General features: G+C 58.9%; 1 protein-coding gene across 1 annotated transcript in view; it reads right to left on the bottom strand.

The window, feature by feature from the left end:
• Positions 1-498: 498 nt before the first annotated feature.
• LOC116658770 overlaps positions 499-22885 on the bottom strand; it is a 223236-nt gene continuing 200849 nt past the window's right edge. Inside the window, exon 3 of the mRNA XM_032464498.1 lies at positions 499-1311. Coding sequence (XP_032320389.1) covers positions 1247-1311 — 65 coding nt within the window. The 3' untranslated portion in view covers positions 499-1246. The remainder of the gene's footprint in view (positions 1312-22885) is intronic.

The raw sequence follows: 22885 nt of genomic DNA, 5'->3' as shown, positions 1-22885 counted from the left end.
AGTGACAGCGTGACAAAATTTTCATTCCTGAGCCATCAGGGCCCATCCCAGGTCCAGCCACCTGCAGAGGCCTGAAACACGTGGGCTGAATGAATGATCTGAGAGTGCGGTGTGCAGCAGGGAGTAACAAAAAGTACCACCTCCATTCCTAGGCTGTGGCCACTGAGACGGAGCCACAACCTCTTTGAACGCCACCACGGTGCAGCAGAACCGTACAGTGGGCTAAGATGCTGGGAACCCAGCCTCTCCACTCAGCTCAGCTGAGGGTGAGGTCTATGAAGCCAAGGGGCCGGGCTGAGAAAGCCCAGGGAGGGCAGGCAGGGGCCTCCGACGTGGCTGGGCTCACCGACGTGCCACAGGGACCATTCAAGGAGGGAGCACCTTGCTCTAGACTGCCGACAGGAACCCTTCCCTCCTGCTGCCCCCCTCCCCCACCAGCATCAAGCTTCAGTGGGCTTGTGTGTCTGCCAGATGGCAGCGCGCTATGTGTCAGGAGATAATCGCTATTAAAAATTCACTCGGTTTTATTTTCCCTGTTTATTTTTTTAGGTTCCGTTTGGGCTCTCTGCTTCCTCCTAAAGAAGCCACCAAACTGCCACCCGCCACACTGTTTTAATTGTCTCTAATTAAAAGAAACATTGGCTGGGTCACCGGGGTTTCTCCACGCTGGTGGCTGGGGGGGCAGCCCGGTGGCCCTAGGCCCTGCCAGCTCGCCCACCCCCGGGGAGCAGAGTAGAGAGGTGCCGCCCTCCGCGGGGGCACCCAGCAGTCCACACAGACCCTGTCACTCACTCCTGATGCTTGGCAGGATTACTTTTCTGCCCCGAGAGACTCGAGCTCTGCCGGGCGTGGGTCACCAGCAGGATGAGCTCAGCATCCCAACCAGAGGCAGCCAGGGTGAAGACAGCACTGGGGCGTCCCAGGGCGCAGTGGCCAGGCGCAGAGATCTGGGCGGCAGCTTGGACCTGGAATGGCAGCTTCACCCGGGAAGGAGACTCAGATCCCAGCTCCAGCCCTGTCCGCCGGGCCCCAGGCAAGCCCTGACCTGCACAGGCCTCAGTTCCTACGTCTGCCCGGGGCCAGATGCAGTTGGTCGGATGGCCGTTGGGACAGGCATGAGTTAGATCTGCAGGGCTTGGCGCTCCGGAGCAATGGGCTGGGTGCGCAGGCGGTGAGGTCGGGTCGGGTGAGGCAGGCAGACACCTCGCCGGCCCCACAGGTCCTTTCAAGTCAAGGATTCGGGCACCTACAGGTTCCAGCATGTTCTGGGTGCTGGGGATACCTCGGTGAACAAACCAGCTGGCTCACCTTCTAGAAGAGAGCGGGAGGCGATAAACGGCTGAGCGCAGACGGGGGTCCTGCAGACTCTGGCTCCAGCACCCGGGAGCCTCGCCCCGCAGTGAGGCCAAGGGCGGATGTGGGGGCAGGGGAAGTGGCAGCATCTCAGGCCGGAGCTGAGCAAGGATCACAGGGCGGCGGCCCTGGCTCCGCTCCCCGCCTCGCCCTCGCCCTCGCCCTCCGGGGTCCCTGTCTCTTGCAGATGGGCTGCAGCCAGGGCGGCTACTTCTGCTGTGCCCACTTCAGACAGGTCAGGCCTTCCTTCCCTCAGCCCAGCTCATTTCTCCTGTCTGAACTGGAGACCAGAGAGGGAAAGGGAGGTCCTAGCCTCCAGGGCTGGGGGATACAGGTCCCCAAAGCCAGGTCTGTATTCTCAGCCATGTCACAATACTGGGGGCCTTCGGTATTTTTTATATATTTTAAAAATATATAAAGGGGGGGATGATGGTGTACTAGTATCCTGGGGCTGCAAGAACAAGTGACTACAGTCTGGGGGGCTTAAAACAAGGGACATGTGTTCTCTCACAGGTCTGAAGACCAGAAGTCTAAAATGCAGGTGTGGGCAGGGCTCACTCCCTCCAGAGGCTCTCGGGGAGGACACTTCCTTGGCTCTGCCATCTTCTGGCGGCTCCAGGTGTCCTTGGCTTGTGGCCCCACCCCTCCAATCTGCCTCCATCTGCACACAGCTGTCTTGCCTCTGTGTCTGTTTTCTCTTATAAGGATGTCAGTCATTGGACTTAGGATCCACCCAAATCCAGGCTGATTTCTTCTCAGGATCCTTAGCCAATTGCATGTTTCCCAGTAAGGTCCCAACCCAAGGTCCTGGGTGGACATGAATCTTTGGAGACACCATTCACCCCAGTACAGATGACCTGCAACGTCACCAGCACGCTAACATGCACATTCCCCTACTTTCCTTCCAGAGCTGACTCTTCGCCATCAGGAGGTGGGAGAGGTGGTCACTGTTCTCGAGGACAGTGAGGCAGGGAGGGGGCTGGGATCAGAGGAGGAGAGGGCCATTCCCTGGCTGGAAGCTCTCTGAGGTGAGGCCGAGGACTGGGTCCTCCCACAGGTTTGGAAGGGATGTCAGCCTTGAAGTGGCTCAACTTACCTGCACCAAGGTCTGAGTGGCTGAGCCCGTGACTCTGGCACTGTGGCCTGGGAGGGGCCAGTCCAAGCCATCCTCATGGAGCTGGGGAGGCAGAGGCCCCAAGAAGGGAAGTGCTTGTCCAAGGACACACATGTGCACCTGGATTCTTCCTGTTCCTCCAGGACATCCCCCCCATTACTGTGGCCCCAGGATCCCTGAACATGGACCTACAGGAGACCAGGCAGGTGAGAGGCAGCCCACCAGGAAGACTCCAATCAAGGTGGGAGAAATGGTCAAGGGTCACTTCAAAAACCAGAGGCTGGGCAGAGAGGAAATGGTATCATGAAAGCAGGCGGGCCTAGGACCCCAGACCCTCCCACAACCACTTCCACATGCTTTCCTCCAGCACCCAGTGTCACTTTAGATGCAAAGAATTTCTCAGGGACCTAGCACTGGGGAGAGCTAACATTTACAAGGTAATCGCCATGTTCTAAGCACAGTTTACACGTATTAACCACTTAGTCCAACATCCTTAGGAAACATGGAGGAGGGAGATTTGAGACGTGTCTGAAAGTCACTGCCTTGGGGCAATTTGTTACACAGCAATAGCTAACTAGAACAAGACAGGCGCTACTGTTATTTCCCCTTTTATGGAGGAGGAAACGGAAGCACAGAGCAGTTAACTGTATTGCCCAAGGGCACACACCCAATAAGAGGCAGATCTAGACGCAAATCCAGGCTGTCTGGCTCCAGACTGGCACTCTGAACTGCTAGACCAGGCACGGGCAGAGGCACGTGCCCCACCTTAACCAGCAGCAGCCAGCATGGCCACCTGGCTGCTGAGGCTGTCCGGAGCCCAGGACCTGGCAATTAAGCTACCTGCTCTGCCCCATTTCTTAATTCAGTTCTTCCTTCCTGGTGGAGGGTCTCTAGGGAGGTTTTTTTCAAATAGGGCAAGACTTGTATGCGAACCTGGCAACGGCACATCTGGTTTACTTACTGAAAGACAGAAGCACGAATGATGTCCCTTCCATCGCCTCCCCCAAGGAGCCTGCACCGCTGGTAGACGTGTTGCCACCTGGCTCTCTCTGAAGGGTTTGCAAGCGCCAACCCCACCTCTCACAGTTGCTGACCCGAGGGACCGACAGGCTCTGCTGCCAGAGTCTGCCCTCAGGGCCCTCTGAGGCCACAGAATCTCAGGGGAGAAGCCTGGTCCAGGTCCTCCAGGGCCTGCAGTGACAGCAAGGGGCCATGGGTTTCTGACAGCCACCGCCCACCCTCTGGGAGTTCCCATTCACCTGGGACCCCACTTCGGGAATAATCCAACAACCAAGACTGTGTGCCGCTACCTCCAGGCTCTCATCTCAACACACAAGGACAGTGCTCTGACGCCCCAGCCCCTGGCCCCTTGTAGAGTGGCCAGCAGCTGGGTTACCCCGACCTGGCTTTGGGGGTGACCCCACATTCAACAGCTGACCACATGGTCCCCCCAGAGTGCCCCGTTCTAACATTCTCCACAGCTGTCCAGCTGTCCAGATGTGAGCCTGACCTCCCAGCCCAAGGAGGGAGGGAGCTCTCAGGGCCAGGGCCTCCCCACTGTGACCAGTGAGCTGTCCCCCTGGGGAGACTTGGAAGCCATTTGAAGGTGTCCCCAAGGGTCCACACTGACTTGGATGTTACTCCAGTATCTGTGAGAGCCAAGCGCCCACTGTGCATGGAGGAAGTGGGTCCAAACACCGATTGGTCTCGCCAGAAAAATGGCAGCCCTCTAGTCATCTGGTAAGCATGTATTGGACACCTATGGCATACTCAGCATCTTAGGAGACTGAAATGAGAAGAAAAGGATCTTTCCTCACAAAACTCTTGTCTGACAGTAGAGAGAAAACACGCACAAAGGTATGGATTCCACCTAGAAAAAAATAACATGGGCCATGAGGACAAGAGGAGGCAAGAGAAATGATTAATGGCTGGGTGGAAACTGGAAGGCTTCTCAGAGGAGGTGGCCTTGAGGTTTGGGTAGACTGCAGAGAGAAACTGGAAGGGCTTTCCAGATGGAGGAAGAAGATAGTAGCAGTTGACATTTATTTACCTGACAGCACGCTGTCACTATCAGTAACCTGGTTGAGGCATCTATTCCTGAGAGGGCAGAACCATCATCCCCATGCTCCGATGGAGACTGTGGCACAGAGAGGTTAGGTCACCTGCCTAAAGTCACACAGAAGTGAGGGGGGTAGGAGGATAGGAACTCGGGGGTCTGGCCCTCTTTGCTTTTGTGCTCCCTGCCTCCCAAGTGGCCGAGGCATCAGGCAGAGAGAGGAATGGCTGGGCACGGCACAGACAAGACGTGGGAGTCAGCTGGCCGGAGGGCTGGGGAAGGCGGGACCAGAGTGGAGCTCAGACTTCTCACGTGGTGGCTGCATCCTACAGGCACAGAGGGGCCGTCCGAGACTGCCACGGAGCAGCCACCAGATCCTGCCAGAGGAAAGGGCGCCAGGCAGCCACAGATGGCTAAGCAGGGACACGGCCCCCAAGTGGGACTGCCCAGGGTTCCCATCGCTTCTCCCTCAGCCCCTTACTAGCTGTGTGACTCTTAGCAGTGAGGGTAACCTCTCTGAGCCTCTTTCCTCACCTGGAGAAGCTAGAGAGCACAAAGCCAGCGCCTCCCCCCTGCAGCTGCTGTGAGGCTCAAGGTGTGACCGCCAGCAAAGGTCTCTGAGCCCCGGCAGCTGATGCAGCGCTTTTTCTACAGGTCCCTCTGGCCAGGTTCTCCCTCCACCCCTCCAGCTGGGCTTCAGGAACAAGGTGAGGCCCCTTCAACCCCACGGAGGTGGACTCTTTACCTGGGGGCTGGGGGCAGCGGGGATTTCACCTTCGAGCACCGTGGGCCCGGGACCCGGTCCACCTGGCAGGTGGTGGCGCACACCCGCGCGACCGCCATCCCCGCTCACCCTGGGGAATCTCAGGTGTGACGTGCTGGGTGACCTGGCCAAGGGCACACAGCCGGTGAGGGGCCTCCTGGGGCTGCCAAGGTCCCTCGGGGTGGGACCTCCGTGACCCCCCTCTGCCAGCCCTGGGAAGAAGGGTGATCAGAGGGAATGATGACAAAACACCTGAGTGAGATGGGAGTTTTGTAGGTTCGCCCAGCTGAAAGGGAAAAAGCCTCCCCCTTCCTCTAAGCTGCTGCCCCCACCTGGCCCCCCCGGGGAGCACGGGAAACCGCCTAAGCCGACATCTGACGGATGGGATTTGTTTTAAGCCCTTTCTACCCACTGCACTGTAATCATCCACTGTTCACGACCTCTCCATGAGCGACTCTTCCCCTCCCTGAGTTTTCAAAAGGCAAAAACCTTTAAAAGCCTCAGTTCAAACAGGCAGAGAGGCATACACAGAGACGTGGGGCTGGAAGGGAGGCGAGGCGGGGAGGAGGGGCTGGGGACCTCAGCAGGGTGGGTGAGGGGGTGGGGGTGGGGGAGCAGGAGGGGCACCTTAGGGTCACCAGCGGAGGAGCAGGTCAGGATGCCCAGCCTTACAGGGGAGGGGGGAGCTGTGCTGATGCCATCCTCCTACCTGCCCTCTGTCACTGGCACCACTGTGAAGGGACCTCGGCAACCTGAGTTACTGTCCGTGGCTGACTTCCATCACCCCTTCTGCCTGACCTCCAGCCGAGGGCCTCAGGGCCTCTGCCGTCCCCACCACCACCTTCAACCCTCAGCGTGCAGGGATGCTCTAGGTATCTCTTGGAGACGTACTAAACCCTCTTCAGCGGAGACTGATGCGGACACTGCCCACAGCGGGCTCCGAGACAGCGCTGGCCCTCTCACTGACTAATTAGTGCACAGCAATGCGAGGTCACAGCCTTGATACCCTGAGAAAGTTCCCTCACGAGGAGGGCCCAGGGAGATGCTAGCACAGCTTGGGAAGGGGACAAGATGGATGAAACGTAGTTTAAGCCACACATCCCACCCTTGGTACCCTCCTGTGTGCAAGAGGATAAGAAATCTCTCCCCCCTCCCCCCGTTGTTTCTTCCTGGATCTCAGCCCCCTGGTTTCCTGCGGGCCCCAAGGGGAGGCCTAGGTTAACACTCTCATCCCAGGGTTGCTAATTAGCCATGATATCGCAGACCCCTGCAAGGCTAGTGCAGGCCGACCACCTCCCCGGGACAAAATCTTAAGGTGATTCTCCATGGTCTCACCGCTACACCCTGGATGTCCCAGGTATGGCCAGACAGGCGGGGCTTTTCTACTTTAAAAAAGAAATCTACTGGCTTCTTTTCTGAGTTGACAGGAAGAGGAGGTGGCAGGCGGCGCGCCTGGGGGCACGTGCATGACCTGGGGGTAATCCGGGTCGGCAGTCAGCCCCAGAAAGTTCCAGCCCAGTCCCTCCCCGTCTCCCTCTCCGTGGGCGGCGAGCCCAGCACTTACTGAGGTTCTGGAGCAGGGACGACCAGGTCTTCATGCCGAGCATGCTGTGCCGCCCTCGCCGGGGCCCGCGGGGACCGGGGGACTCTAGGAGGGGCCTCCCCGCATAGCCGGCGGCGTGGGCTCGGAGTCACCCAGCGGCGGGGCGTCCACGCGCGCTTTGCGCTCCTCCCGCCCGCTGCACGCTGGGGGCTGGGAACCCAGGGAGGTGGCGGGGGGGGGGGCGACGCCGAGGAGGGGGGCGGTCACGGGACAGCCGGGATGCCCCCAGAGGGGCCCAGGAACTGAGGGGTTGGAGCCCCCGGGGACGCCTGTCTGCCTGCTGGAGGGCCCCGGGAGGGGTGCTGTGGCGAGGGGAGGGGGCGGGGGGGGCAGGCCCGGGGCGCCCGGGAGCCCCGCGCGGCCTCTCACGCGGCCCTCAGGAGCGCCGCGCGCCCCCTCGCCCGCGGCTTCATGCACCGCCAGCCGTGGCTGCGCGGCCGCCTGGCAGCAACCATTTTATTCCCTTCCCGCTCGGCTGGGGCCGCGCGCCTCCTCCCCGCCACCTCCCGCGCGCCGCGGCGCCCCCGTCGTCCTCCTCTCTTCCCCTCCCCTCCCCTGCGCCCCGCCCGCTCCCCGGGCAGCCCCCGCTCCCCTGCACTTGATAACGCGCTTGTCAAGACTGCTGAGTTGTTCCTGACCTCTCCCCCGCCGCTGCTAATTAAGGCTCCGCCGTGACAGTTCAAGTGCCGAGCATCAAGTTTGCAGAACCAAAGCCTCTAATTGGGGCCGCTTTTCATTTCTCCATCCCGCGGGCTGGGGCTCCCCAGACCTGGGCACTGGCGCATTTTCCTTTTGTATTTTTCATCAGGGAAGAGGAGAAGGAGGAGGACGGGCACCAGGAGAGGAGGGCAGGCAAACAAGCAAAAGGCAGGTGGGGGTGCAGGGGAGCCACGAAGGGGGCCCTCCCTGCTCCTCAACAGCCAGTCAGCAGCCACAGGCCACCTCCCTCTGAGCCCACCTGACATCTTTTCTAACCCAGGGGTCTCTGAGCTCCCCAATTTGGGGTTGCCAGGAGCTGAGCCTCACCCGCAGGAGGCCACTGCAGGAACACCCCACCTCGCCTCCCTTCCACCCTCTGGGACTGTGGCAAGGAGGGACAGCCCCCACGCTGTGTGCTGGGGGTGGGGGGGACTGTAGCCCAGGTGCTAATAACCCTGCAGAGGCTGGGAAGAGACTGGCTTGCCAAGCCCCCTCCCTGGCTGAGAGGTGTGCTCCTCCTTACACCCCAGCTCCCTCCCAGGGGCTGCTGGCCTCTCCTTTCCAGATAAGTGCTGGCGAGCATGGAGCATCGAATCTCTTAGTGACTCTTCAAGCTGCCTTTCTCCTCCAACGCCTACTAAATCAAGCCGGCGCTGAGAGCCACCGTCTGGGAGGAGAGGGGGAAGGAGGGGCCGCCAGGCTTCAGGCTGGCTCTCAGGAGCTAGTGGAGGGCCAGGGGCTGAGATAAAGTCTCCCAGAGGAGGAGGAGGTGGGGGAGGTGAGCAAGAGGCCCAGACCCCACGGTGGAAGAGGAGAGTTGAGGGGCGGGAGGCGAGGGAGGCAGGCTGGGAGGAAACCTAGTGGGAGGTACATGAGGTCCCTGCAAGGCTGGCTGGAATGGCTGTGGCAGAGTAGCCTATTGGTCCAGGGATGCGGGCTGCTTTCCCCCAGAGTTGGCTAGAACTCCCAGTGGTGGCAGCAGCACCCCACCACCCTTGCCTTGCTGATGGCAGGAGGGGTGCCTGCCCTTGCTTATCCTGTGCAGGGCAGGCATGGGGAGACCAGCCACAGGGCCAGGAACTGGGTGAAGTTGTGTCCTGTCTGTGTCCTGGGGTCCCCTCCTCTTCATCCCACAGAGAAGATAAAGTCGAACTGATGTGCTCAAGGTCACATTAACCTACAGGGCCTCAGTTTTCTCAACTGTACAATGGGCACACTGGGCTAAATGACCTTTTAGAATCCTCCGCCTCTAAACCACCCCTTGACCCACATTAACAGGTCTCAGCCAAGTCCCCCTAAACACATTGGCAAAAGACATCAACCAGGGCAGTGGTGAGGGCCACCCTGGTCTCCCCAGGGTGAAAGAATGGTGGGTGGTGTTGGGTCTGTGCTGAGTCCCTAGCAGCCAACTGGGGGTGGTGATGATGGGAGACAACAGGAACCCTGGGAGAAGAGTCCTCAAGTACAGTTGTTCAAGTTGTTCACTGCACAAGAGTATTTGGCTGAAATGGCAAATGAGAGCTGAAACCTAGCCTTCACTCTGCTCATAAAACAAACCTGGGAATGGGTTCTATCTGCCTGGAGAAAGAGGCACTTTCTAATTTGTACAGAAGATCTGTGCGGGCTGGTGGTGGTTCTACCGCTGCTCGCCAAGTCCTGCCCTCCTGGTTCTGAACCCCTTTCCTAGGGATAGTCTTCCCCTGCACTCTGAGAGAACAGACTGGGAGTACAACCTCCCAGGAAGGACACAGACTCTTAAAATCTTTCAAAGTGGTAAATGATTGATTCCCATCTGTTCCCAGGTGCAGGTGTAGACAGGACAAAGGAGGGCACCAGGACAGTGTTTGGGGTGGGCAGGGTTGTTACCTTAGATAGATCCTGCCTGCCTCCTGACCTGGCCCCAATGCCATACTTTCAGGGTGAATGCGTTCAGGCGTTACTTGAAACCACCAAGCCAGCAGCAAGGTGTCGCATACAGTAGCAAAATGGAAGCAAAACAAAGGACCAAAAATGGCACAAGCAAACCTGAACACCACCTTGCTCCGGAGACAGGAGCCAGAGGGCACGGCCTCAGCCTCCTCATCTATAAGATGGGGCCACTAGTACTACCCTCCGTCCTGGGATGAAATGAGGCAATGTGCAGACAGGCTCAGAACGCAACCATTGTGCAGCGAGGCTTTATAAATGCTGGTTGCTATTATTATTGTTGTTCTTGGGAAACCAGGGGGCAATACCAAGCCTTAGGTCATATTTTCCCGGCTCAGGGATGCTCCCTCGGCCCCCATATCTGTCCCCCGTCCATCCACGCCGAAGCTGGACCCCCTGGAGGGCTGAGGCAGAATGACCCCCAGTCTGATTCCTGGGGGATGAGGACCTCACTGGCCTGCTCACATGGGGCAGGAGGGAGGGGCCGTGTGCAGATGGCCAGGGGGACCCTGGGAGGGAGCCCAGCCCACCCCTGAACCTCACCCCACTCCTCACATGCCCAGAGCTGGGGGCTTGCCGGCTCCTGGGGTGATGACACATTTTATCCCGGTGAGGGAGGCGGCAAGGTCTGCCGGGCTGGCCCTCTCAGGGATAGGAGAGAAACCCAAGATGGCCTGTATCCTCATCCCAGGTCAGAGGTGCCTTCACCCCTGTGGCCGCCAAATTCTTGGGATTCAGGAGCAGGCAGCTGCAGCCCAGGCCTCTCAGGGGAGGCCCGCCCGCCCCTGCTTCCTGGCTCCTGAGGTCGAGGCACACTTGCCCCTCCTCCTCCCACCCTGGGTCTGGCCAGCTCCGGGGGCCTGACCTTTTCCAGATAGGCCCGACAGGGCCTCTCCCCGCCCCTATCTGGCTGTTGGCTGTATATTCCCAGGGCTCAGGGGGCAAACCCAGCTGCCCTTTCTTTTGGGGTCAGAGGAAAGCAGGGGGCAGGAGCAGGCAGGCTCACCTCCTCAGCCACCCCGGGCTGATGGCAAGCCTGGGACACCGACGTCTGAGGCTCCTGTATCAGAAGGCGTCTCGGGAGCCCTGTCAGCCTTTCTGGGCGCACGTGATTCCCTGTGGCTCAGCAGGGAAGGGGCTGTTCTGTCCTCGTGCGGTGAAGGGCGGAATGGTATCCTCTTTGGAAAACACAGCTTGCCCCGTGGTTCCCCTGGGGAGGGGGCCTGGCAGGTCTTCCCTCCAAGGCCTGGGTTCTTACAACAGCCTCCCAGCAGGCCTCTCGGATGCCAGCACACACCCTACTCCAATTTTCCCTACTACAGATGCTAGCTGAATCTTCTCTGAATACCACTTAGCCACCTCGAGTGCTTCACACACACACAAGGCAGAAAGCACTCCCTTTCCTGTCCTCGGGGTCTTTGGGGATTTGCAGGGGTTCCCGGTCCCCACCAAACTCCACACAGTGTGCAATGCTGGGCTGTGTGTGCTGAGGTCCCAGAAGTTTGTTAATTCCAGAGCAGAAAACGGGAAGCACTGCTCTGGCACGTGTCCTATGGCCAGTCCCTCCCTCCTGGAATGCCCTCTCTCCTGGACTCCACCATCGGTCCCCAAACCCAGACAAAGAGAACGCTGACGACAGTCCACAGTGTACCACACGTCCAACACACCATGGGACTGGCACACAGCATCTCCCAAAATACCATCCTGCCCTCCGCTGACCTTCCCCGAGGCCAGGCCTGTGTTAACTCAGCGGGACACCTGCCTCCCCTGAACCAGGCCAGGGGAAGCTGAGTCCAGGGGGAAAGTCAACTGCCCAGGTTCAAATCCCAGCTGTTACTTAACAACTGTGCATCCCCGGGCAAGTCATTAGCCTCTCTGAGCCTCAGTTTTCTCATCTAGAAAATGCATATGCTTCAAGCATCTCCTTGTAGGCTTATGGTGAGGATGACACAAGTTCACATGGGTTTGTAAGGCACATGGAGCAGGGCCTGACCCGCAGGCTCATCCTAGCCTGAGGGTGGGGGATGAGTGCTTCAGCTTGGGGTGGGAGGCGGGTGGCAGGACTCCCGGCAGGCACGAGCCAACCATGAGGGCTTCCAGGCTCGGGATGAGGGTCCTGGAGCAGCTATTTAGAGGCTCTGAGGGGCAAGAGGGCTTCAGAGCAGAGCACCGAGCCGGTGGGGTCGGTCCTAGGGGTCTCCCTCAGTTGGACACGCATCTTCCCAGAACAGGCTGGGGTGTCATCTCGTTTTGCAGGTAAGGAAAATGAGGTGTCAGGAGGGAAGAGGACTTGGGCAGGGTCACTCACATGAAAGGTGAGGGCTCCCCCTTTCCCTGGCCCTCCAACTCCAGGCCAGGAACTGCCCGTCTGAGCTCAGCCTTGCGGGGCTGCCTTGGGGGTTGAGGGACACAGGTTAACCCCAGTCCTCAGCAGCTGGGGCTCCAGGACCCCCAACAGCCCACAGGGCGGCCACCAGATGGGACCTGCCCCATGGCCACCCACTGACTTCACCTAATTAAAGGGGCTGTCCTCCCACCTGAGCTTGGGGGCCCAGCTCCCACCAGGCAGCCCCTCAGCCCCAGTCGCTCCAGATAGCTGGCTCACAGCCTACTTTGTGGCCTTCCCTTTCCCGATTAATCATAATTATCAGACACCTGGAGCACACTGACTGCTCAGGGCCCGGCCTCCTGCACATGCGTTTGCTCTTGGAGGGGCTGTGAAAGAAAGGGGTGCAGAGCGTGGGCAAGCTGCCCAGGGTCCCCAAACCCTGGTGATTTTATTGCAGGGCTCCCCCAAACAGCTTCTCCTCACTCCCTCTTCCGCTCTGCTGATGCCAAAATCCAGAACCTTCATCCAACGTGGGAACAAGAGGGGCTGCTTTGTGGTGGGCAACTACCACCCCAGGTAACAGAGGGAGCCTGGCTCTGGGGTCTGGGCCTCATCTGAGGTGCTAAGCCGGGGTCTGTGCCAGAACGACCAGCAGCATCGGGGCACCTCTTAGGGGTTGTGAAGCCCAAAATACACAGGCAATGGGGGTAATTACAGCCAAAACACACTCCCAGAGAAGGCAAAGGTCTCCACCCTTGGTGCCCGCAGGGTGGGTGGAAGCCACAGAGCAGACCCCAGCCCCGACACAGGGGTCTCCACCCACCCAGCACCAACAGAACACCTGGCGGAAAGGAGGCGCTCAGTGTTTATTAACAAAATAAACGGGGGAGAGAAAATGCCTGGAAAAGCCCCCAGGCGTCCTGCCCACCAGATGTTTCTTTCTGGCAATGTCTATCTCAAGGGTCCCTGAGCTCAGACCCTTTAACGGGATTCCACGAGCCCATAAGGAGGAGATGACCACAAGCCTTCGTGTGGGGACAGCCTGTGCCCATGGGAGCACAGTGGGTCCAGGAAGGAGGTAGCATCCAGAAGAATCTGTCTCCAGGGGTTGCTGGTCAAACTCAACTGGGGAAGCTTTGAAAACTCCCCATGGCCTGGCCACAGTCCAGATTACCTACATCACAACCCTGGGGGAGGGGTGGTCCAGCATCAGTATCTGAAAGTCCCCAGTGATCCCCTAAGCTGCCAGGACCCGGAAACTGGAGGGAGGGAGAGGTGGGTGGCTGGGGTGGGAACACCCAAAGTCCAGATCCCAGCTCACCACCTCATGCTAATTACCCCACCCCCCCACCCCCCCTGCATGTCCCAGCTCGTGAAAATCCAATAAATAAATAAACAACCATGCTGGTAGGGCAGGGCAAGCACCACCAAATTAGGGATGCGGAGTCAGACAGCTTGACTCTCAAGACATAATCGGTTTAATTGCAGGGCCTCGGCGCAGGCCAGGGTGGTGAACTGCTCCCGCACTCCCATTCGTTTTATTAAAATCCAATTATTCGAGCTGGCCACGGGGCTCTGGCAGAGACAAAGAGGCATCTTCAGCCAAGGTCAGACCTGACTCTGGGAGACGGGTCCGGGGGTGCATAGACTTACTCCTTAGGGGACATGGGCCCTGCTCAGTCTCGCTGGGAACCAGAAAGGGGAGAAAGGCAGGCAAGGAGGGCCTATTCCGTGGCCTCTGTATCGCCATCCACCGGTGAGGGGGGGACGATGCCACAGGCTTCACGGCAGCGTGTGAATTGCTGTTGTGGACCAAATGTTTGTGTCCTCCCCAGATTCATCTGTTGAAGCCCTAGCCCCCAGTGCAATGGTGTCAGGAGGTGGGGCCTTTGGGAGGCAATTTGGGTTAGATCAGGTCGTGAGGATGGGGCCCCCACGATGGGATTAGCATCCTTGTGAGAAGTGAGACTCAAGAATGGTCTCTGCAAGTGCGCCAAGCAGCAGCCACGTGAGGACATGGTGAGGAGGTGGCCCCAGGCTGCCGGTGCCAGGGCTCGGGCTTCGAGCCTCGAACCCTGAGGAATAAACAGCTGTTGGCTAAGCCCCGGTTCATGGCACTCCAATGCAGCAGCCTGAGCAGGCAAAGACAGCTGTGGCAGAATTAAAACACACAAAGTAGACACCCCAGTGTCCCTCCACAGGCAAGTGGACACACAGGTTGTGGTGCATCCTGACCACAGGACCCCAGTCTCGACCACAACACAGGCACCAAAAACAGCGTGCGGAGAGGAGAAGGCCAGACCCGTAGTCTTCCCGCTGAACGCCTTCCCCCTACGACAGTCCAGCAGTCCGGCAAAGGCGGAGCCAGAGGGACAGAAAACAGACCTGTGGTTGCACGGGGTGGGGGAGGGGAACAAGGGGCTTTTCTGGGGCGGGGGGTGTTTTGTATCTTCATTGTGGTGGTAGTCTCACTGCTGCAAACATTTGTGAAGACTCACCAAACAGTGCACTTAAAAAGGGTGGGTAAAGCTGAGTGGTAGAGCGCATACCACATGCAGGAGGTCCTGGGTTCAAACCCCAGTATCTGCGTTTAAAAAAAAAAAAAAGAGTGAATGTTACTGAATGTAAGTTGTGTCTTTTTTTTTTTTTTTGAGGGGGGAAGTAATTAGGTTCATTTATTCGTTTTTAGTGGAGGTACTGGGGGACTGAACCTAGGACCTAGTAAGCATGCACTCTGCCACTTAAGCTATATCCTACCCCCAACTGTAAGTTAGGTCTTAATAAACCTGATTTTTAAAAAAGTAAGGAACCCACAATAGAGCTGGCCACAAAGTGAACCCATGAGAGAGTGGTGGGATGCAGCCAGGCAGCTCAGACTCACAGCAAAGGGGCTGGAGGGGGAAGGCCACTGGGGCTGAGACCCTGCCCCTCAGTAGGCTGAGCAGGGAGCCCTCATGGGCAGGGTGGCAGGAAGGGGGCAACTGGTAACTTGCCAGATGTGGCACACTTTTCTGTCTTTCCACAGTATTATTATTGTCATTGTGGTCATCATCAGATCCTCAAAGTGGCTTTTCAAATCCAACCTCTACATTTTACAGGAGACAGGATCAGAGAAGTCAAGCTCTCTGTCCAGGGTCACAGAGCAATGATACAAAGCTGGGCACGCTGACCCCAGAGCCAGCACCCACAACCGCTAGGCTCAGGTGCTCAGTGTTCACCGCATGATTCTCAGCCAGGTAAACAAGGCAATGGGGCTTCAGAAACCTTGTTCCCTAGAGGAGAGGAGACACTGCTGGGCTCACGTTTTCAATCAATCTTACTTGGCAAGTGTTTCTCCAGTCATCCAGGCCTTACAGAAACTGGCTTCTCCAGTGACCCTGCAGCAAAGGTGGAGTGACAGGGCCTGATCTGGAAGCCAGGCCGCCCCCCCCCACTCCCCACACCACTGCCACCCATCCCAGGGAGGGCCCTAGGTTTCCGAGCCACCCGGGGTTTGTTTTTCTAGGCTCTTTCTGGCCCAGCACCACCAGGAATGTCATGAGGCCAGAAACAGTTGCCTGGCGCGGCCCGAAAGTCTCAGACGCGGGCGCGGCGGGAGCCCCCGACCAGCATGCTGCCACGAGGTGAATCGGGCACCATTAGAGTCACAAAGACCAATTAAAACGAGAGGAAAAACAGCCTTCGGATCCCCCAGAGCACCCCGGCCAGCTGCTCCCTGCTCCCACCTTGCCGGCCCCGCAGGGCCGCTCCCTCCCGCGCCCGGCCACCTGCCTCTGACAGCGGCAATATTGATGCCCGCCTCCGGAGCCTGGGCTTCGGCCGCCAGGGCCGAGGGGCGGAGGCACCGGAGAGGCAAACGACTCCCGGATTTTCGACTCAATTGCTGTGAGGAGAGATGAGAAATTGCCTTTCTGACCCAAAACCGGAGTTCACAGCTGCACTTCATTACGGATTTCTCCAGGAGGCCCGGGGAGAGGCCAGCTCGGGAAGGGCTCACCTGTTAACAGCAGCTGCGCCTGCCTCTTTCACGAGCACGTTGGTGGTTTCCTGCCCAGGGCTGCGGGGGCAGGGAGCGGGGGCCGCAGGCGCGGGCGGGCTGCCAGTGGTGCCCCAAACCCGCCCACCCCTGCCAGTCTGCATTAACTCAGTGGATGGAGGGAAGAAGAGGGACCAGATAAGTAAGCGGGAGGGAGAGGAAATGGCCACAGATCCGGGCCTTGCTCTTGTTAGAAGGCACCCCTTCCCCCGGGGTCCCACCTCATTCCCCTGGGTCTCACGTCCACTTCGCTGGGCTAACATGCACCTGTGTCAGGGGCCTGGCGCATCTGCGGGTGCAGAGCAGATGCTCGATAAATGCTCCCTCCCCTCTGCCCTCGCAGTTGGCCTCCCAGTGGTTTTGAAATGCCACCGTTCAACACCGGACAGTTATTTAAAGAGCTCGGGAGCCAGGGGTTCTACACCCTGGCTGTGTTAGAACTATCTGGAGGGCACGTGGAGCCCAGAGCCAGCTGCAGCAGGAGGAGGGGAGCCGGGCGCAGGAGGCAGCCCTCGCTAGCCACCAGGCTGCCCTGCCCTTCCTTGCCAGCCCTCCTGTCCTCCGACAGGGAGACAGAGCAGGCCCAGAGCTACAGGGAACTGCTCCCCGAGCTCACTCCACCAGGAGAGAGCATGTCGGCCTGGCAGTGCGAAGCTGTGTGATGCCAGGCTAGTTCTTTAACTTCTCTGGACTTTTGCTGGCAAGGTTGGGTGCTGACTAGGTACAAACAGCCTCAAAGCTGTGCCTGGAAGGCACCCTAAGGTCTGGCCTCACACTAAAATCCTGCCTCATTTCTTCTTGCATTTCTGAGCTCTCTGTGGTCTGGAGGGAAATGTGGTGAGGGAATGGGGTTTCTTTCTTTCTTTCTTTCTTTTTTAATGGAGGTACTGGGGATTGAACCCAGGACCTCGTACATGCTAAGCACACACTCTACCGCTGAGCCATATCCTCCCCTCAGGAAATGGGGTTTCAATTCAGAAACTAGATTCCTGGACGATGCTAAAAGTTCTGAGCCCTGCAAAGCCTCGGTCACCTCATCTGGGAAGTGGGAAGAATGGAACAACCTCACAGGTCCTTATGAAAGCAAAACAGGCACCGAGCAAGTGCCTGGCCCAGCGATGGTGACAGCTAGCGTGTCCTGAGTCCTGAGACCTCACAACACACCTGCGGGGCTGGTTGTTCAGCAGCCCCATTCTCCAGATGAGAAAGCTGAGGTCTGCAGATGTCGCCTGCCCAAGGTCCACTGGTGACGCTGGGATTCAAACTTGTGAGCCCAAAATCATGGCCCCCACGTACTCCTGTGGGCCTCCTTCTGGTGCCTCCTCTTGTCTTGGGCTCTCCCACCAGGGCCACTGGGACACACATAGGGCCCTGGGCCATGAAGGAGGTGGAGGGGGCACACTCTCACCCGTGCCCACCACTGATGTCGGGGAATACAGCAGGCAAGGCACGGGGGCCCAGAAAGAGGCAAGGGGGGCCCAGGGTGAGAGGCTACACGGGGCTGGTGCCTGGAGCAGCAGAGAGACCTAGTTCGGGGCTGCAGGACACACAGCACCTGACATGGTATAGGGAGGCTGGTGGAGGAACAGGGTCGGGGGAGGGAGGGAAGGAAGGAAGGAAGGAACAACAAAGGAAGCCCTGTGTCTGCAGAAGGAAAGGAGGTCAGGTGGGGACAGCAGGCAGGCGAGGGAGCAAGGCAGCCGGGCCAGGCGGGGTCCTTGAGGAGACACCAACGAGGACACCAAGGCTCAGAGAGGTTAGCTCACCTGCACGATGGTTCACAGGAAGCCAAGTGGGACAGAGGGGCCACCGTCCCCATGACACGCTGTGCCTTCCCTCCTTCCTTGGGCTGAGCTGCAGGCCCACCAGGGCTGGCACAGTGGGTATCTCCACTTCACATGCCAAGAGCAATGGTGGGCCGTGTACAGAGGACCCTTGGAGGCACCCCCTGCTCCGGCCACCGTCTCACTCCTGTCTTGATTCCCTGTCCCCACAGTGTCCAACACAGGGAACCGTCCACAACACCAAGAGCCGACGTTTACTGATGCCAACTATATGGTCCCAGAGCTTAAAGAGGGTCAGCGCATCTCAGCCTCTCAACCACGCTGCGAGGCAAGCTCTGCTCTTGTCCTCACGTGACAGCAGGGGGCAGCCAAGACCCAGGGTATTGCAGCCGCGCCCTGGGCCTCACAGCTGTCAGTGCAGGACTGGGAGGCGGCCAGACCGCCTAGCTCCAGAGCTCCCACCTTTACCCAATGGGTGGAGGGATGAACAGCAGCCCTGGTGTCCCGGGAGAGCCCGGGTCATCCCAGGAATGGGTCCCCTCCTCCCAGATCTGACCCCACACAGCTCCCCACCCAGCAGGATGCTGGGCCAGGCTAGGCTCTCTGGAAGCAATAATGCTGATAGTAATGATGATGGTGGTGGTGGGGATACCAGCAGCTAATATTTACATAACGCTCGCCGAATGTACGCCAGGCACTGTTCCAAATCCTACGTACCCCACCATTACTCACAGAACCTCGCAAGCTTGTGTGGGCGGGGAACACCATCATCTGCCCATTTCACAGATGGGGTGCCTCTGGCACAGAGAGGTTAGGTGGCCTGCCGGAGGCACATAGCCATTAGGTGTCAGAGCCCGGGTGTGAGACCATTGATCTGATCCCAGGGGCTGTGACATGGGGGCCCCTGGAGAAACCCCACAGGCAGGCACGTGATGGGAGCAGGCCAGCCGCCGCGGGCTGGGGGTAGTGGGGAGGGCGCTCTCCCTCCCGCCAGGAGAGGGCCGCCCGCTGGCATTCTCCCTGAGAGGCCAGGCCTTGCAAGGGAAGCAGAAATCTGTCGTTAGCACAGTGCCAAACCCAAAGTGGCTGCGCCCAAGCTTAAATCCAATAAAAGCGCGACTTGTCTATTTATCATCCTCGGGGCTTTTTATCACAGTGCAGATGGTGCCACCTTGGGAAGGCTCGGCAGCTCCCTGCCAGCCGCCCGCCACGCAAAGCTCAGCTCAGCAGAATCCAGGCCTGCACCTGCGCGGGGCCACGAGAGGTGGCCACCCAGGCACGCGGCGTCCGTCTCTCCCTCCTCTGTGCGCTCACCCCAGCCTGGTGCTGCAGCATCACCAGTGGGGCAGGGAGCGTGCACCCCTCTGCCAAGCCGGCCCAGGCCCAGCCACACCTGGTGTCGAGCCCCTAATTACCACACATGGCAGGTGCTCCTGGGAGGGGAGAGGAAGCGGCGAGGGGCCCCGCTGGGGGGCAGCAGGGGTGGAGGGGGGCCGTCTGCAGAGCATGCAGCACCCAAGCCCGACTCCGGGCAGGCGGCCGAACAAGGGGGCCTCGTGGGGCGCCGCCGGCGGTTCAGGCAGGAAGGTAAAGCCTGAGCAGATCAAGGGCGAGCCGTGCAGAAAAGACAGCACCGTGCAGCCTCCTGGCGTGTGTGTGGCTGGGGAGCCCGAGGAATTAGAAGCTGCCTCGACATCACTGGAGGTTGACACTCTGCTGCAAAGCAGGAGTCCTGCTGGGGCCTCCCAAGAAGAGGTGGCACCAGAAGGGTGGGGCAGGACTCCAGGGGGCTCACCGAGCCTCCGTGAGCCTCTGTGTCCACATCTGAAGCCCACGTGGAGCTGGGATTAGAGGGAGGGTGAGGGAGGACCCCGGCTCCACACTGGACAAGAGGTCAGGCCTGACCCAGGTGCTGGTTCCACTCCTCCTAGCATCACAGCTTTGTGTCCAGACAAGGCAGCTTTCTCCAGCAACAGAGCCCCAGCTGCAGCGTGTGTGCACGGGAACATCTGTGTGTGGGGGTGCAGGGGCCGAAGGCTTCACCCCAACCAGCCTGTGATGTGGGGTACGAGGGCACTGCAAGTCATGACCTTTGTCCTCTGGGTGGTAGCCCAGGAAACATAACAACCACCAAAACTCCCCACCCCCGATGCTTCCCGGGCTGTTCTGAGTGTCCGCTCTCCAAATCAATCAGACTCAGCAGCTGTAAAAACGAACGGCCTTCTGCATCACGCACCTCGGGGATCCAGCTGGATGAGGGGCCTCTGATCTGGAAAAGGCATTGCACAGCCTTCCTGCCAACTCTCTGATCTTCCCCCCAGGACTGGAGGCTCTGGCCATCCTGATGTAGTCCCCCCAGCCCTGAGCTGTCGCTCCCGTCTGCCCCCGGGAAATGTGGCTTGTGCCCTTCCTGAGCCTGGAAAGCCCCCTCCTCATCCCCACCCTTCAAGGCCTCGCTGAATTGCAGGAGCTCCGGGCCTTCCGCAGACGTTATTTCTGGCTGGCTGCGGAGGAGGGACAGGTGGACACAATCGCCCTGTCAGCAGAAGCTCAGAGAGGTCAGAGTACCCAGGCAAGGTCACCCAGCCTGCCACATTCCCTGCAGGGCTGCTTCCTCCATCTTCCAAGTGCTAGAGCCCCTGTCGTCCTAGGCACTCAGTGAAGAGGAAAGCAGGGCCGGGGTACGTGTGCAGTATTCCCTTGTGCAGCCTCACGTCCCCGCCAAACACACACCATGTCTGCTGTCCACATTTGCCTCTAGGTTTCTGCTCCTTGTAACCACACTTAAGTTCTGGCCAGTAGTCACAGCGAACACTCACATAAGTAACACTGCAGGCCAGACCCAGATCTAAGCACTTCACATACACGTCCTCATTCAATCCCCTCAACAACACTAGGAGGAAGGTATTAACGCTCCCTCTGTCTTACATGTGGAAAGCAGCACAGAGAGGTAAAGAAACTGGCCAAGGTCACACAGCGGGAACCAGGATTCAAATCTCTACTCAAGCAGCCCAGCCATGCTCTTGACTACCTGCTGCACTGCACGGCCCTGATGGGCCCATCTCCAATACTATCTGGTCACGGCTGCCTGGACCATCTTTGGTCCAGACACCAGGGAACTGAGATTTCTGGGCTCCAGCTGAGGCTTTCTTATGGTCCAGGGGGAAAAGGTAGTATCAAGCCACTCGTCACCCAAGAATTCAAGGTGGCCAGCCTGCTGGAGACCACACAAGGAGATCTGTCCTGGACCCCCCGAGATGGAAGCTGCATCTACCCCCCAAAAAGGAAACTGACCAGGGAGACGTCGGATCTCAGCAGGCAGGGTGGCCACAGGGAGAGGCCACAGGAGGATGGAGGCTGAGGCTGTAGTGCCACAGCCACAGTGGAGGAGAGCCCGGAGCCGCCAAGGAGCTGGGAGAGTCAGGAAGGACCCTCCCCCAGAGCCTCTAGAAGGAATTCACTCTGGACATCTTCATTTTGGACTCCTGGTCTCCAGAATCGTGAGAGAAGAGGCTTTTGTCATTTCAAAGTCTGTGATGCTGGGTTATGGCAGCCCCAGGACACTAACATGGGGGGCTAGCCGGGCAGCCACCACTGAGGAAGGGTCCACACCCGATGGGCCGCCTGACCGGGACTCCCCACGGAACTTACCCTCTAAGTTCAAGGTACGGAATCTGGAGGCATCACATCATGCCTCTCTCCTGATCAAAAAATCTGGACGACCGTGTAGCATCAGATACTGTGCATCAGAAGAGCCTGTTTACCTTTGGAGTTAGGTTCAACCTCCTGCTCCCCAACACATCAGCCACTCTGAACTGGCTCTGATCACACCCGCCCTTCGTTCTTTCATTCAAAAAACATTTATCAACCAACTACTGGGCACCTGCACTCTTCCAGGTGCTGAAAATACAGCAGGGAAGATGATGAAGGTCCTGCCTGTGTGGGGCTGGTGCTGGGGTGGTGGAGACCGTCAGCAAAGAGGTAGACAAGTAACAAACATTTCAGCCCCTGAGGCCTGCTCAAAGGGAGGTAGACGCAGATGGCTGTCTTAAGGAGGGGTGGCCAGCAAAAGCCTCTCTGTCAAGGTGATATTTGAGCTGAGGCCCGAAACAAGGGAGGGATGGAATCCTGCAAGTCTCTGGAAGAAGAGAACACCAGGCCGCTGGAAGAGAAAGTGCAAAGGACCTGAGGCAGGAGCGAGATCTGTGCGCTTGAGGACCAGCAAGGCAGTCAGTGTGGCTGCAGCAGGGCTCCATGCGAGAGAGGGGATGAAGCTGGGGAGAGCTGCTAGGGCCAGGGCACCCAAGGCCTCTAAGCCATCCTAAAGGGTTGGGGTTTTATTCCAGAACACAGCCCAGCAGAGGTTAACTGACTCCTGACCCTCAGCTCTGAACTCCGACGGCCTAGGGTATCTCTGCAGGCCAGACTTGCCCCAAGCCATCCGTTCATTCATTCACTCCTTCGACAAACATGTACTATGCCAAGCCTCAGGGAGTATGCTGGTGAACAAGACAGGGGATGGCCGTCTGCTCAGGGTTACACATGTAGGTGTAAAAGAGATGATAAGGAGGTTCAGATAAACATAGCGACACGACACGAGGGGGCAGAGCAGAGAGAGGCTGGTTCTCGGGGAAGAGACTTTGCTGTGGGGAGAGCAGATGGGTGACAGCCAAGTGTCCTGCAGGAGAGAGAGTCCCCTCTGAAGCCCAGGGGCAGCAATCTACCTCCCGGTGCGCCGCGAACCTGAAGGCGAGAGCCGGGGGGTGAGCATGTGTGTGCGTGTGTCTGCGCATCTCTGTGCACGTGCGCGCATGTGCACACGTGTCTGTGATTGTGTGCTGGGGAGAATCTTCAACAGGTAAGTCCGGATCTGAAGGCGCATCAGAAGCCCACCCCGGCAATGGCACGGGCCCAGGGTTCCAAAGCACCCCAGAGTGATGCCTGGCGCGTTCGTGCATGTGTGTGAGAGAGACCTGTCCTCCCCTTTGCAAGCGCCTCTGAACAAAGTCCACCCTCTACCTCTCTAGCTGGCCCGCCGCCATCTGTCTCTCCCCTCCTGCTGGGCTCCGCCATTAGAGCCAGTGGGGGGGCACCCCCCCGACCTCCAGGGCTGGGGGAGCCAGATGGCAGGAATCAAGGCCTCATCTCCCCCAAGGGAGGTTGAGCCAGAGCTGCTGCCCCCTCCCCTGAGCCCCCCAGCCACCTGGGTCACAGGCCAGGCC

This window comes from Camelus ferus, chromosome 21, assembly GCF_009834535.1.
Source record: "Camelus ferus isolate YT-003-E chromosome 21, BCGSAC_Cfer_1.0, whole genome shotgun sequence".
NCBI classification, from domain to species: domain Eukaryota; kingdom Metazoa; phylum Chordata; class Mammalia; order Artiodactyla; family Camelidae; genus Camelus; species Camelus ferus.
This window is presented reverse-complemented; position numbering and strand designations above follow the sequence as displayed.